The sequence below is a fragment of the Netta rufina genome (assembly GCF_964035555.1).
Source record: "Netta rufina genome assembly, chromosome: 10".
Classification (NCBI taxonomy): domain Eukaryota; kingdom Metazoa; phylum Chordata; class Aves; order Anseriformes; family Anatidae; genus Netta; species Netta rufina.
In genome coordinates this window covers 17,315,185-17,332,021 of record NC_140133.1, presented here as the reverse complement: position 1 = coordinate 17,332,021, position 16,837 = coordinate 17,315,185, and the positions used below count along the sequence as shown (strand labels likewise).

Sequence of the window (16,837 nt, the reverse complement as noted above, 5' to 3'; positions counted from 1 at the left end):
GTAGAGGTAATAAAAGCAGTTATCCAAGGTTCTTCTAAGGAAACTTTCCCTTCCCATATGCAGGTCTTAGTCCAGAAGTGTCCAGTGAGTAAGGTAGCCAGCTCTGCTATCTCCATTTTACAGTAAGACACGTTAAGAGTTTATCAAACTTTGGGTACACAAGTGGGAGTCCCATATCCAGTTGCTCTACAATTAGCACATACAGAAGGTGTTACAAGGGTCAGAGAGGAGGAAGGGGGCTGCCAGGGGATCATATGGAGCAACAGCTTAAGTTTCATTTATGTGGGAGTAGAGTAGTTCCTCAATTACAGTCACATGCCTGTGTTGGATAGTGTGAATTGCTGGAAAAATAGTGGGGTCCTGCAGTAAGCCTACAGGCTCCCAGATGCCAGCACGGATGGGACTCCTCTGACTGTCAGAGCTCTGCAAATGCTTGCGCTTGGGCAGGGACAAAGCTGTTAACAAATCCATGCAAGGGGTATAGTGGAGTATCAGAATCAGAACATGCATTGTGGTACACAGATCTTTGTACAAGCTGTTGTTATGAAGTTGCAGTTTCAAAAGAGAGCCTTAATTATGAGCTTTGAGGCATACATTGTGATTAATTGTAATATTCCGTGTTAGCACAGACTGGAAATGTGTGAATGGGGAAGAAGCTGAGGAAGTGTTTGGATCATTCTGGACAGCTGCAGACATTCCAGAGTTTCATTTCCTTCGTGCCCTTGTGCCCATATGTATTTTTATGGTGGTGTGGGTTGGTGGTTTGGGTTTTTTTGTGCATAAAGATTAGAAAATAACATTTAATTGTTACTTATGAAGCACCATATGGCTTTGTAATTTCGCCTTTCCATGGAATGTGGAAAAAAAAAAATAATTGGAAATCACACTCAAAAATCTATTATTAAGCTAATCAAGCTAACAGCTTGTCCAGTGTCCTCATACAGTGTATGTTGTGACTGTGTATAGTAAGAAGTAGCTCTTTATAAATCCATAAAGAAAACTAAGGGGACAAACAGAAGCTAAGAAAAGAAGAGAGACTGCGTACATTGGTACAGTGCATGGTCACCAATATTGTTAGCTCAGCTAGGAATCTGCTGGGTAAAATTAAGGACATTTAGTGTTTAAACAGCTGCTTTACAGTGTGATATAAATCATGAATGTTATTCTTCCATGATCAGAAACTCAAGGGTTGTCCCAAGGGATAAAAGGTTTTTATACCATCTTTTACTTTTCCTCTTCCTTTGTAAAGCTAATCGAATGGAAACTTAAGTAATGGTGGTAATGTTGCAGTTGTTTTTATATTGTTTTGTTTGTTTGTTTGTTTTCCATGTGAATTCCTTTGTTTCTTGCTTAGGTTTCCTATTTTATGCTCCATACTTAAAAATATATTCTATTGCCACACTTTTATGCTTAAAAGTAAATTATGGAAGATTTCATATATATTCCCCAGTTTTTATGTTTTCTACATTAAGTACAAATTTTTCAATGTCTGCAGTTTAGTAATGGATAAAAGAATCAGAATCAGTCAGAATCAGAAAAGACTTTTTTTTTTCTGGCCTGTCTGCCTTATGCCTTATACATAATCACAAAGAATAAAGTTTTGAAATCCTTCCAGGAAAACAGGTGTGAGTATTGTTGCAGTTAGGGGCGAGAGCAGTGTTGGTTCTTAATGACTGCTTGACTTCAGCACTACAGATTGCATGAAACCTGTTCTCTGAATTGCATTAAAACAAATGGAGTTATGGAATTCAATCAAGAATTTAGGACTGCCTGAATCTGCTAACTTTGAAATATGTTTGTGTATATATATGTATGTATATATATATATATATATATATATATATATAATGTGTTTAAAAAAATAAAGGTTTTCAGAATACTTTGGCAAGGGAAACTTGAAATCCCTGAAAAGTTTGAAAGGTAAAGAAACTAAGAAAACTGTAAGTAAACTTGTTTTGCTGTAACTCTTTTCTGTACTTTAGGCAAAAGTGAAATGTGGAGAGAAATAACTTGCTAAAAGTCAGGTAAAATGATGAGTTTTTAATTTTGAGTGTTTTAAGAAAGATGCATCACAAGATTTATAAGTATTTTATATTTATAAGGAAAACAGGTAAATTCCGTATCTGGTTATTGAACCACACAATTTTGCATGCCCAAATTTCTAATAAATCTCAGTACATACTAATAGATTAGACTGAGATGCTTTCGTGATGACGTCAGCTAATAGGGAATCACACCTGATACACAGCAGAAATATTCGTTGCTTGCTTTTGCAGATTCTTAGTCTGAAATTGTCCAAAGAGGAGAAAATTATTTTAATGTCCATATTACAAATAATACTATGAAGTCATAAAGAACAAAAATGGTGGATATAATGACAGAAGAAAATATGCTTGCATGGATTTTTATTTTGTTCGGTATGTACTATACAGTATGCTGCAGGAGGGCAGGCTGTTGTTGCAGGTTACAGAATGTGTCCTTCTCTGTTTTACCTGTAGGGTGGATGTTGTTTGAGAGCTGGCATAAAAAGCTTTTGCTGGTTCTGTTGATAGACTTCAGTGCTCTTCCACCATGTGAAGAATTTGTTCCCCCTCTGATGGATTTTTCAAACCACGTCTCCTCCTGTGTTTGTAAGAGAAGATGACAGGTAGTAGTTTGTCTAAACTCTGGGTCTATTCCAGAGCAAAATTACATTAAAAATAATGAGAATTTAGGTTGAAAAGAGAAACTCGTAAAGGTTGGCAAATTATCAGAAACAAGATTTCTGATAAAATTTTAAACATGCATGTACAATGAAAGAATTTTAATGTGAAAACTTTTCTTTGGATCCCTGCCTCGAGGTGCATATTTTTGCCTGCTGCTGGATGTCGTGAGGTTCTGTTTGCTATATAAGTAATTTATCAACTTTAACTTAAATATAAGAAGTGTGATTACTTTTACTTTGAGGTTTAAAAGTGCACTATTAAGAGTGAGCTTTAGCTTAGTTGATTTTATCTAGCTTTAAAATTTTTATCACCGGTGAAGTGTGTAGTAATGGTTATGAAAGCAATTAATAACAGCACTGACAGAATCAAGAGACTGACTAATTTATCATTATAGATTTTAATGAGGCTTATAATCTAGCAATAAATATACAATATATTCAAAAGCGTGGAGTCATGAAAAGGATGATTTATTTAACTTTAAACCAGTCTGAAAACCAAAGGTTGTAGAAACTAGATGTGTAAGAACATAATTCTTTTCAGCGTTACAGAGCAGAAGGATGGAAATAACAGAGGAAGGGAGTTAAGCTTAAAATAAGGGCAGGGGGGAACACAAATCAGTTGTGCAATTCATTCTGAAGATGTTGAAGCACACCAGTAGTTTTGTAGATGTGGGATGAATCTTGTTGTGGACAGCTTCCATTTCCCGTCTCGATCTGCTTCCTTGGCAGGGCGTAGGAGCACCTCAGACGTCTCCGCAGTGCTCAGGAGTTGGGGGGCAGCAGGAGCAGTAGCAAGACTTGCTCCATGGGAAAAGCTGTCTCAGATTGCAGAGGAAGTTCATGTAAAGTGGCACAAATACGAACAGTTCTTACAGCAACTTTGGGATTCAGAGTTCAATTTGGGAACTATGCTCGATTACTGTTTTTAAATATTATCATTCATCCTTACAGCTTTTATTCTTCTCTCTTCCTTATTGTGCTGGTGTAAGTACACCAGAGTGTGTCTGGACAAGAGTGTTGTTAAAGAATAGTAAGCACCTGCAGGATCCTGCCTAAGCGGTGTAATGGGATGGCTGAAACTTTGGAAAATAGATTAGAGATGGTCTTTCCTGAAGAGAAGTTAGAGAAAGACAAAAGTAGCAACAACAAAAGAGGACAGATGAGATCCAGAAAAGTAGGCTTCCTTACTGAGAGGGAAAGATTTTACTGTTGAATCAGCTAGAGGTAGGAAAAAAATAATCCAACCCACAAATTCAACCTTTGTAAGGGGAACTCTGTTGCAGAAGACAGGCTTTAAACTACAGAGATGCAGCCTGGGGGAGGTTATCCAGAATCCTTAGCAGGCACTCCTGCACTTGAGCTTTTTCCATCACCACTGATGGGGAAACTGAAGTAGGAGCAGCATGTAGGCATTCTGGGTTTTGGTTCTTGTGCTGTCTGAAGTGAGGTGTAACTGCTGTCAGAAAAACTTCTGTAATGTCTCACTTATTTTCATCAAATGAGGGGCAGAGGAGGGAGAGACAGAAGGGAGAAGTGTATTGGGAAGAGAAGCTCTGTTTTAGAAAATCAGTAAATCAGTGAAATCAGTAAATTGTTGTCATGGCTTGCTGGGAATGCCTGTGGGCATCCCAGCCAGTCCTTATTGGAGTAATATTATAGACTGTCATGAAAAAGATGGTGATTAAAGCTTGACCAGACAAAGGGAAGGTAGAAGTTGCACGTGTCCAAAGGTAACAACGCAATTTGTGTTCCTCGGAGGACTTTTACTGGGTAAATGCATTATTAGGTTGGCCTCTGCCTCCTGAAGGTAGAGAGTTTGGAGCTGCTGGCAAATGGAAGTACCCCATCTAGCTCTCACAGGACTTTGGGGAGGGGGAGTGCTTGAAGAGCTCTGCCCTACATACAGCACAACCCAATGATACTGGGTGAAGAAGGGTGGCTAGCAGAGTGCTTAAAACTAATACCTGCCCAACCCCACTGTGGCTGGGGTCATCTGTGGCGTATTGAAGGATGGAGGAGTCTTACTGACCCCTGCTGCCTTTGTGGATGGGCTCTCATGGGTTTGTGGGCTCTGTGTTTGTGCTTCTGTTTGGGTCAGTGAGGAGTTGCTGCATCTGTGAGATGTTAATTTGGCATGTCCTCAATTTGTCTTCATTGCGGTGTTCCCATGGCACTGGGCTGCTTCCATCTATTTCGCAACATGTCCTAACCTCATAACAAGAGGGATGTCTGGGTTTGGCCCTTCTCTTGTCATCAGCTGCCTTACACTGGGGTAAAAATACATGAATGTAATACTGAATTGGGTTCTGCATTTTTAAGAGGTGCAAACACTAATTAATTTTCCCAGAACCCCTGCAGATAGAGAAGCCGAGCTGCAGAAAGTTGCGTGGTGAGACTGAGATGTGATTAGGATTTTGTATGAGACTGCCTCCCATTCAGTCCCATGCTCTAATTCTGAAGTGTGTGAAGCCTTGCCAGTGTATTCCCTAGTGCACTGCTATAATTTTTTTGTTCCTAAACAGGCAAGAGTGAGGCCTAATACTTTGTTGTCTTGCATTGTCTATTCTATGCAGTAGTTTAATTTTGGTAAGCTACAGCACGTGTTAATGTAATTTTTAACACGCCTAATTTGCAATCACACAGTCATATCAATAATAATGGTAAGTTGTTCACAGGTAATAAATTAGTGTACCCTGTAACGGGCAGAACTATGGTTCTCAGGGTATTGTTTCATGATGAAGAATTCAGTAGTTAAATATACACAGCAGTGGGCTGAGAACAAGCTGTTCATTTTTGCTGCAAGCAGTACCAGTGGACCAGAGTAATCATAGCTCCCCAAAGCAGGACAGATTTTATTGATTCTAAATAGGCTTTCATTATAGAATCAAGCTTGTTGCAATCGCAAGGACGATCTCTGCCATTGGTATTCACAATGCTGACTGAAGGGAAGGAGATATATTGTTCAGTGCAATGTAAAGGATGCTTGTGCCTTGGAGTTCTGTATTTTGTTCTGTCGAAACAACTGAATTTATTTAAAATAGAAGTACTTAAGTCTTTTTCCTATGTTGTTAGGTTAAATTTGTTAGAAACGTAGTTGGACCCAACTACAGTTGTGAAATCTTAAACTCTGAGGCCATTTCTGAGAACTGCTGGTCCCGCTTATTTAATGGCATCTGGCTTAGGAACAAGTTGTATTTTTGCTCAATTTTTTAAAGGACTCTTCTATCATTTTTTTTCTGTAAAATTAGCATGTGTGTGTATATATGATTCAGTTAATAAACTGTTAAGTCTGAGATATTAATGTGTCCAAGTTAAAATTAGTTAAGAACACATGCTGTTACCAGAAATGCGTCATTAATCTGCAAGGAGCAGTTTGCAACTATTTGCTGCTAAATTAGTGACACTTAGCAAACAGTCTTTTTTTGTATTATTTTTAATGTGAAAGAAATTTTTATATCAACAAATCTATATGCGCTCAAGAAACAAGCTGTGTGTTTTGTTTGTTTGTTTTTTAATTTTATACAAAGGTTTATCAGTCAATGGACATAAACAGAAGTTCATTGGAGCCTTAATTACCAAATGCATTGCTGTTGAAAATGTTGCACTGTACTTTATGGGGGTGTAAAGATATGTTGCTTGTGCTAGGTTCTCTTCAAATGCAGTATTTATAACCACACAATCCTTCCTTAACATTTTTCCAACCTTACTGCAGCAGTTTGGAAGGGTGCTAATTGAAATTAATTACAGCTTTTTGTTTTTAATGAGTACAATATTGACTTTATATACAGCTTTTTATTTATTTTTGTTAGAGCCTACAAATGAAGGTGAAGGTGAATTGCTTCATACATTCCAACTTAAAACATGTTTTTCTTTGGGGGTTGACTTCCATAACATAATTTGGGAATTCAGGCAGGAGATGGCATAAAAACAGCTCTGTGTGAGCGTTTCAAGAGATCGGCTCTTTAAGTAAAATGGTGATGTTAAGTAGTGAATCAGCTTGGTAAGTACTGAATGATCAAGCCTAGTTACTATAAAATAAGATCTGGCTGGTTTACTTCATTTTACAGAGCTTGGGCAAATAACTATTGAATTAAATTGCTTCCTGTTGCTTTCCCCAGGGCAAGAAGAACCTGCTGTACCGTGCTCTGCTGAGCTACTATATTGATTAGTTCTTCACGTCTAATCCTTACATGGTTATGCTTACTTTCTAGTGTGTTTATTTATGGTTTTGATAGTTGTTTTTCTGAAGTTATTGTATTGCCTTGATAGTCCTCTAGTGGATTATAAAAACATAGACATTATTTCCTTTCTTTACCTTCATTTGTTGTAGCCAAATGAAGATAATCAGCGCTCTGCAGCGTGCCATTTATGACTAAAAAGGAGTTGCTGGCCTAGTGATGGGTGGCACAGAGGGCAATGATCATTGGCTCAGCTGACATCACATACCACTGACAACCAAAACTCATCCCAAAGCACTGTTGGGATGGTTGGCACCTAAACAGATCTAATTAAATGCTTGCAGCATCTATTAATGATACTATATTAGATTCTTTATCACAGCAGCTATTGGGATGTTAGGGTTTGCCTCTGTAGCTTGGGAAGTGATTTATACTTTTAATTCATCTTAATAATTTGTGTGCTTATAAAATACTTGATATAAAACTTTTTGTTGCATTTAAATTTCCTTGTTATCTGCCTTGGAGTGGCATGAATAATAGGGAGCTCAGAACATGAATATATTGGAATGCATGAAATATTTTCAAGGTGAATGCTTTTAAGTTTCAGAGTGATGTATGTCAGGTGTTACTGAATGGATTAACATCTGGAGGGATTTTGTCTTGAGAAGCTTGGGAATCGGGCATCTCCTGGTGCAGAACCTCCGATAGCTATGTTAAAAATACATTTCTGTCTTAATGTGGAAATTAGAATATATGTATTTTAGAGTATTTTTTTTCTGTCCTAACATACAGCTTGCTTTCTTGTTGCTGAAATGTATTATCCTCAAACTTTGAAATGATGCTGTGTTAGAAACTGAGCTTCACCAAAAATGATCTCATATCCAAAAGTGTATTCAGTCATCTGTAAAATATTTATATGTAACACAAAACTAGAAAGCCTTTGTCTGCTTGACTGTAAGTATCTATATATCCTCTATGCCACTTAAGCACTAAGTCTGTCAATTTAGTAACAAATTGTTGTGTTTTCTTGGATACTTGCATCGACTGTTTTGATTCAAGGGGTGACCTCATCCAAACATCAGTAAAGTCAGAGAACCCCACAGAATTCAAAGGATATTGACTCAGTCACAAAACAACAATTTTATTCTTTAGGCCATGACTAATTTAGGACAGGATATGTTAATTTTAGGATCTCAGACTTTGCAAAATACCTAGTAATTTTATGGTAATTGTAATTGTAAGAATTGACAGTATTCGTTGTTGATGAACATCTTATAGCCACCTGGAAGATCTTTGTGGTTCAAGAAGCATTCATGGAGCTGCAGAGATGATGAAGGATGGTTTTGTTTGTTTTATTTTTTTTTCTTTTCCCCATTTTACTCGATAAGGATATGAAGATCCCTTCTGTTTGGAACCTGTGTTTCACTGCAATTACTTTTTTCACTTTGTCTTGCTGCACTTGTTACTGTTACGTTCACATTGCCAAAGCTTTAGATGATGCCTTCTCTCATCTGAAGGGCATGGGATAACATGTTTTCCGTTGCTGGATTTACCTGGTAATGCCAGCATCAGTTGTGAGGGGGATGAAAATTTCTTTTATAACTACTTCCACAGCCTTACTTTCATGTATTCAGAGCAAGGACTGGAGTGTATTTTCCTTGATGAGAATTTTTGTTCTGTATTCAAGAGAAATTATGGTTTGATTCATGATTTAAAAAAAAAAACATGCCAGAGTGTAAGCCAACAAACCATATCAGCATACAGTTTGATATGCAGGTTGTGTAGTATTAATAGCATGATTTTTATCTAAATAATGTCGTATTTATCTAGCTGATAGTTGCTATATATTTATCCTTTAATCTCCTTTTTCTTTTTTCAATGTTGCTTTATAAACTGGTGAATTTACTATCATTTTATTGCTCACCAGTTTCGAACTTCCCATTTTTTTAAACAATCTAACCAGCAAATACCTTTTAAACTTAAGCTAACAAGCTCAATAAATGACACATGATAGAATAGCATTGTGTTTCTTTCACAGAGGCAAAGGAAATTGTTCTGAAGGCACAGATTCTGGCTGGAGGGAGAGGAAAAGGTATTTTCAACAGTGGATTGAAAGGAGGAGTCCATCTAACTAAAGAGTAAGTCTTTAAAATCGCAAAAAAGTGTGAATTAATTGATTTTGTTTTCATATTTAAGCTGTTTACAATAGCTATTTGACTTTCTTTTAATATCTTTCAGTAGGCTAACCTTCTTCCTTTGTTTGTAGCCCTAAGACTGTTGAACAGCTTGCTAAACAGATGATTGGGTACAATCTGTCAACAAAGCAAACTCCAAAGGATGGTGTGACAGTGAAAAAGGTAAGATATATGCCTCTTAAAAGTTGAGAACTGTGTTTAGCTACAGCATGTATTAACATGCTGTGCTATATGCCATAGATGTTTTTCCATTCCTTTTCCAACATCAGATTTCTTTCATCTGGTTGTTGAAAGAAAAAAAATACATTACACTTCTTATCTTTGTATGCATATGCTTTGTCTATAAAATTCAGCATACCTAATTTCTCATAGCTTCATCCTTTATCAAATATATACTAAATGCTAGCAGAACTCTATATAGCATAGCTGTACATGCATATAGACTGTCTGCTAAGACAAGTAATATATACATGATGACTTGCAGTATTATTATCTTTAATTCATTTACGAATAACTTTGGGCAACCCTCATTAAAGATAGAGACAGATGATTTTGTATGAGAATGATGTCAATTTAAAAAATAAAAAATGGTCGTGATTGAAAGTATTTTGTTTTTAACATGTTGTGGATGCATGGTAAAATGTGGGCATGGTCATGGTTGAGTTGAGCTAGTATGCTGTAATTAATTTTCACTTCTAGCTTAGTACAATTCTCAAAGTCAGGAAATCCTAGCAATTACTTACCTACTATGTATGTTTTTATCTCTTGCTTTGTTTGTCTGAACAAAGATCCTCAGACAGGTGCGTAGTCAAGACCCACACTGTATGTGATGCCAAGAGATAATTTGGCATGAGCTGAAAGGAATTGCAGTTCACTTTTTAATATATTGTGAACAGCTTGGTATTAACATAGAAGGGGAACACTTGTCTGGAAAGCATCTATCTAATGAGGGCTGGAGAAGGGTGCTCAGGTGGTTCTTCTCTTGGGGAGCAAGAACAGCAAATTACCATCACTCCTGATAGGTGTTGTTAAAAAGAAATACTAGATATTAAAAAGAAGGAACAGTATTACTATTAAGGCATGTCTGTCAGAGATTGTGATAACAGTAAGGTTATAAAAAAGGATATACATTTCCAATATTAAGGCACTCTGCTTTGAGAATTGTGTATTGTAAAAGCAGCTTGCCTTTATAAATTCTTTGGTTTTATTCTTTTCCTGTAGTTGAGCTACTTAAAATGCATCAATACAGGAAATTTTACTCTTTTGTCTGAGTGCAAGTCTATTCATTTATATGTTCGGTTCTGAAAAGGAAACTTTTAAGTTTTCTTTGAAATTGATAGAAATGAAAGAAAGGTATGACTCTTGGGAATTTTTGAGTAAGATTATTTAAAGGATTTATATTAAGATGACTTCTGTGTCACGTATAGAATAGCTATAGAAGATTTAACTTCTAGCTTTCCTTCCCATCCCCATCTTTCTTGTATAAGTAACAGTCAAGAGTAAGCAGCAAGGGCATATATGAAGCATAAGGTGAAGTTTGTGCTACTGAACTTAAGAGATTTATTTTGATGAGACAGAAAAGTAGCCTTGATAGTATATTTTTTCCTTTAAGTTGCATGAAAACTTTGCAGGAAATACTTTGTAAAAATACTTTGTAAGCATTTTAACATGGATTCATGATAAATCTGTATGATGCTTTTCACTGAGAGAAGCTGATTGTCTATTGTCAGACATTACATTCTGATTTTACAGTTCATTCTTAAAAGTCATAGGCTAATTCATATGTTTATCACACAGATACATAACAAGGTAACAGTATGTTCTAAATAATTTTGGTGTCAAGGTCTTGAGTCTTGGTAATTTATGGTAAGATCATATATCCTGTTTTAAAGTAATTAAATATATAACAGATTGGTTAATGATATCCTCATTGTTTGTTAGAGAGTTGAAGAAAACCTGCTTAAAGTGATGCATCTGTGTCATCAAAAAGACCATTCCCCAGGAAAAAAAAAAAAAGTGTCTTTTAAAAACATCTATATTTCTCAAGTTTAGCCCATTCTAGGATCTTGAAGATAGTTAAAGGATTTGAGGCATTCAGGTTTGCAGTATCAAGACTGCAGTGCCAAACACTGAAACTTTAATCAAGGCACAAACTACATAAATGTGAATAAAAATGGGTTTAGCTGTGTCTAGGCTCTCATTTAGTGAAGAGGGCAGATAGTAGTGCACAGAAAATGCCAGACAGACTCTTCATATTTGCTTAGAGGAGTAGGGAAGTTGAGAATAGAAGGCAATTTTGTTCAGTTTCAAGGCATTTGCTCACTCTGTGTGTATATGTAAGAATGCACGTTTATGTGTACTTAAAGAAGATTGCAGTTCACCCTGAAAAGAAGAGGCATATTTTTACATTTTTTGAACTTTTCGCTGTTTTTGAAAGTCTGAGGGAATTCTTATGTTTAAAAATAAGTAAATAAATAGTAAAACTTGTTTTTTCTTTTTTATTTATTTTCAGAAGGAAAATAGTTATTAAATCACTTTCTTCAAGGCAAACAATGAGTTACTGTCAAGTCAGGGAATGGAAGTCACCTTTTACATGTTTTTGTAAGGAAAGAGAAAAGATGGAATTTTCGTACAATTAGAGTAATTATGGAACAGAAAATTGAGTTTTTAGATTGCTTTCTCAGCTTGTGCAGAATTTAAAGTGTGTTTGTGCTTTTTTAGACAGTTTCTTAAATAAATAGCAGGCTCCTCAGTTACTTCATAACTTGTAAGCTATTTTGTGAGTTTACATAAAATACTCTTATGGCAGCTTGGAATTTGGAGAGCCTGGTTATCTGAGAAGACAGTCTTCTCTAATCATGACAACCTGATAAATTGCTACCTGTGTTGTCTCTCCAAGAAATAACGATTAACATTTTGAATATTTGATTCAGTATAAAGAGCCGTTATAGTTATCCTCATGAAATTAGATGTGACTTAATTTTTTAAGTAATGATTCGTTTTTAAGAAGGAAAGCTTGAAGTTATCGTGAAATTCTGAAGAAATTTTTTTTTTTTCCCCAGGGCACTTTAAATATAAGCCTGATGTGGTAAGCTAGATAGTTTGAATATAAACCAAGTGTGCAAAACTGGATACTTCTTTGTCATAAGCAAATAGACAAAATATCAGAAAAGTTTGTAGATTTATTTGCACCCTTTTCATTTTTCAACCTTAGTTCATTATGGGTTCGCTTTAGTTACTTTAGTTTTGTCAAGTGAATGATGGGTAGCATTTAACAAATAATATTTAATGCCAGTCTCCCTGTTTTTGCTCTGCAGCAGAAAGGGAGGATGGTGAAGGGAGGATGGTAGCTGTTTTCACTGGGAGTAGAGAGATGTTGCACCATCTGACAACAATTTGTACGCTACAATAAGCTTGCCTATTACAGGATAGACAGACTGGTGGTAGTTTCGTGAGGTAAGACAGAACTATTTGGTGATGTTGGCATGGTTAATTAGCAATGGCAAGAAGAAACTTGGCTCTGAAGCAGCAATGGAAAAGATACCAGATTTAATAATACATGTTCCACCTGCTGTGTTTGCAAACATAGTCCTAAAGACTCACTGTGCTGATCCCCGTCATAAGCCTGGCCTGGATCCTGAGCACTCTGGAAAATGAACAACTCTGACAAGTTCCAGTAGGACCAGGTGGTTTTGTTTGACCTGAGTCTAAAGCAAATAACTCACATTTTTCAGATACATTGATGCAGGATATGTACAAAGGTGAAACCATTCACTCAGGTAAAAGGTCTAATTGTAGCAACTCAAGGATGCTTTCCATATCTTTGCTTTTAATTTGATGAATTGTGGCAGGTAGCTGAGCTATGTTTCTGAAGTGGGCTTTTAGCATCCCTTTTATAGTAGTCTAAAATAGGCAGATGCTTTTAAGAGATATGGTAGTTTTTCTGTTTTCTTAGTTGTCTCCTTTCCCCTAGTTTCCCTTAGTTTGCTTTGTACAGTTGCTTGTTTGAACTATTTCTTTACGTTACCCCATGTTCCATGAATGAGGAAAGGTAAAAGTAGAAAGAGGCAAAATTACTATAAAGAGTATCTTTTCCAAGTCAAAACACAATAAAGAAATAGCATCTTTCCTTGCATTGAGAACAAGAGAGTTTCATTTAATTCCTTGTCTCTTACTTTTTTTTTTCTGTTCTGTTGAGATGTACAACCTGGCAGAAGGTAAGTACATTATTTCTTATGTACTCAGGAGGAGAATGTCAAAATAGCGACTTGGGTGAAAGTATAGTGCATCTTTCTTGTTTATAGTCCTTGAACTATGAAAACCCCAGAAATATTTACTTGATGGAACACATCTTGCTGGGTAGGCAGAGTTTTAAGACTGCAGGTGTGTGCATGCCTCTTGCATCTCCGGAGTTTGAACTGCTGACTGATAGAATGAATTTCACCTTATCTTTCATTCAGAGTGATGATCTTTGCCTACCATCATTTTTCAGAGCTGTCACCTGATAAACAGACCACATTAAAAAGACACTGCCGTTTACTCCTTTTTAATTATATTAATCTTAAGGAAATATTTTTTTCCTTATTTCTGCTGCTTCCATTGAAAGATATGAAACGATGCTTAAGAGATTGGTTGTTAGAGGGAGAAGCTGTAGTGCAAATTAAAGTGCAGATGTGACTGCTCAGCTTCCAGGTTGAAAAGCATAACTGTTGTCTTAGAACAGAGCTCTAGCAGTGCATAGTAGAGCTACGGTCTTTGCACCTGAGATTATGGCACCTGTTACGAGTGTAAAGAACAATTAGTAGCGATCATATGCAGATGTTTTTTAAAATGAAGAACATTTGGGAAAATTTGGTATTCTTCCATCAAACCTACAATTTTTTGAGTCCTTTTCCAACAATAAAACTACGTAGTTTCTGAAATTGCTTTCACAGTTATTGTTAAACTACTGCAAAAATCACAGTTCAGATAAAGAGGAGAGCATAGTTACTGTAATACTTAAATGGAAAGGCCTTTGACTTTTGGCATATTTTTGGGAGGAGAGAAAAAACTGTAATGAAGAATTTACATGGGCCATTCCCCCTCATGCTTAATGTGAGTACTTGTAGATTCAAAACATGTAGGACTTGAATATTTTTTTTGTTACATGCAGAAGTATCTGTCAGATATTGGTACAAAATGGCTCTGTAGTTTATAGTGATACAGAAAAATGAGTAGCTTTTTGGAAAAACAAATTCCTGTGTTTTTAGATTGTGCCAATATCTGAGGGTGCACATCTGCTTGTCTCTAAAGTGAAAGTACAAAGCTGGATGGCAGAATTATCTGTATCCTCATTTCTTTAAGAAATATTTAGGCAGGGCAGGAATACAGTGCTAAGATTGTAAGTGTAGGAGGTGGCCTTCTGTGAGAAGGAGGTAGAGAGTTTAAGAGACACTTTGCTGGTGAGGAGTGCCACTACCTATGGGATGCATCAGAAAGCCAACATAACACCCTTACATGTATGTGATTTGCAAGACCAGTCCCTTGCGACTCAGATTTTTCAGGGGGCCACATGTTAAAGTGCTTGTTGGGAATGAAAAGGTGTTGTGGAGGTTGTCTTTGCAGCAGCTATGATTCTCTTCTTGGAAAAATCAGCACTAGGTTCCTGGTTTACAGTGTTTACTGAATATGAGAATAGCAGCATCAGGGGAGTCTCTCATTTAGGGAGACAAGATTTATTGAAAAAAAAAATCATTGGGTTATATTATCTTGTAAAAGCAATTGAACGAATGTTTCTTTTCAGGAGAGTAAGTATCAAACTGGTGCTTTTTAAGGCGTAGAAGAAAACATGAGCCACAATGTTCTGTGCTTGATCACAGCAGATGGAAATACTGTCTCTTACTGGTTCTGTTAATTTGTACTTGCTATTACATTGCAAAAGATATTAGCGCATTGACACATCAAGGAATTAAAGCTGTGTTCAGATTAGGTGTAACCAGCTAGATAGATCAGTCAGAAATGTTGCTGTTTTCTTTTCCCCTGTATTGATTTTTAGGTGATGGTTGCAGAAGCACTGAATATTTCAAGGGAAACATACTTTGCAATTTTGATGGACAGAGCCTGCAATGGACCTGTTATGGTTGGCAGTCCACAGGGTGGTGTTGACATAGAAGAAGTTGCAGTTACTAGCCCAGAACTTATCTTTAAGGTATTTCAATAATGTTTAAGATTCAACATTTTCCTTATCAGTTATCGAAAATATTATATGCAATTTTTCCTTCTTTTTCCATTTATCTTAATTCTGTGTGCAGAAAGAAGATAGCAAGAACCACAGGAAGTGTGTTAATCTAAATAAGAGTCCAGACCTGTCATCTAGTAAATGATAAAACTGTGTATAACACCGGATTTTGTCAGTATGTGTGTCTGCGGCTTGGTTAGAAAGAGCTTATATTTGGCTGTTAATGTGTTACGTTGAATTTAACATATGACATGTTTTTATGAGTGGTCTGGTGTGTTACTTTGCGGAAAGTACACAGTTCTTTGACAAGTGGGTCACTGCCAGTGTGATTATTGTTTCTGTTTTTTTTTTCTCATTGATGTAGTTATTAATTATTTCTTAGTACCTGGTTGACTTTTGCATCTGAAATACAGATGTTATAATTGCTTTCTTAATAATGACTACATTTAAGTTTTTGCTTTTTTATCTTACTGTGGCATGGTAATGAGTACTCAATCTATTCATCTGGGAAAATAATTGATACAAACAAGTGTAATTATTCAAAAAATATAAAAATATTTAATGTGCATTTTAAAATTATATAAACTTCACAGTGTTATTGGGCAGTGACACCATTGCTTTGAAAATATTCCAGGAGATGTCATAAAAATTAACAGACTAAGTATTCGTCAACGCCATCTGTACAGTAATTAAAAGTGAAAACTGGTGTCACATTGTCTTGTCAGCATGCCACCCTGAAGAATTATATATTTTTTGGAAGGACTGTTTCATAGATAGTGTGGTAATTATAACATACCCTATAGGCAGCTGCTATAGCCTCAGTCTCAGAGAAACTTTGGCAAACAGCCATATTTTAATTACTCATTTGCAAATATATACTAAGTGTTTTCCTTTTGAAGTTAAAAATCTCCATTCAGATTGCATAAATATAACTAAATATTCATATTATTGTTACAGGAGGAAATAGATATTTTCGAAGGCATTCAAGATCATCAGGCACTGCAGATGGCAAAAAATTTGGGTTTTAAAGGACCTTTACAACAGCAGGTGACTTGACTCTACTCCCTCAGTTTTTACTGAAGACATTTTAGCTCAACTGTATGGTAATGCTTCCCAAACATACATGAGAGGCTAATTTTTTATTAGACCAAGACCATTTTGACATTTTAAATACTAAATTGCCCCAATATAAATGTCATCAGGGTTTACCAATTTGATCAAGGACCTTATTGTTCCAAACTAAACGTCCTTTGGATTTGAAGCAATTGATACCACATAGAAGTGTCCTGTTTCATTGGAATTCCAGTAGAACACAGTGAATTACACAGGTACTTTTTTTTTTTTTTTTTTTTTTTTTGGAAGATCTGGCCCTTAACGTGGGGAAGTGTATCTTTTTGTGTAACTGAAGCCTTTTTTATTACTTCAGCTCAAAATAAAACCAAAAGGCTACCAGCTTATCTTTTCAGTATCTCTTATATATATTGGAATTCCACATAGAACATAAGTATGCAAGGTATTTTGCCTTTATGAATAATTCTGCTGA

The 16,837-nt window shown here is 36.1% G+C and overlaps 1 protein-coding gene across 1 annotated transcript in view; it reads left to right on the top strand.

Annotated features, from left to right (window-relative positions):
* Window positions 1-16,837, top strand: part of SUCLG2 (succinate-CoA ligase GDP-forming subunit beta) — a 112,457-nt gene that overhangs the window by 42,234 nt on the left and 53,386 nt on the right. The window contains exons 3-6 of the mRNA XM_084292543.1: window positions 8,921-9,020; window positions 9,149-9,239; window positions 15,112-15,264; window positions 16,252-16,341. Coding sequence (XP_084148669.1) covers window positions 8,921-9,020; window positions 9,149-9,239; window positions 15,112-15,264; window positions 16,252-16,341 — 434 coding nt within the window. The remainder of the gene's footprint in view (window positions 1-8,920; window positions 9,021-9,148; window positions 9,240-15,111; window positions 15,265-16,251; window positions 16,342-16,837) is intronic.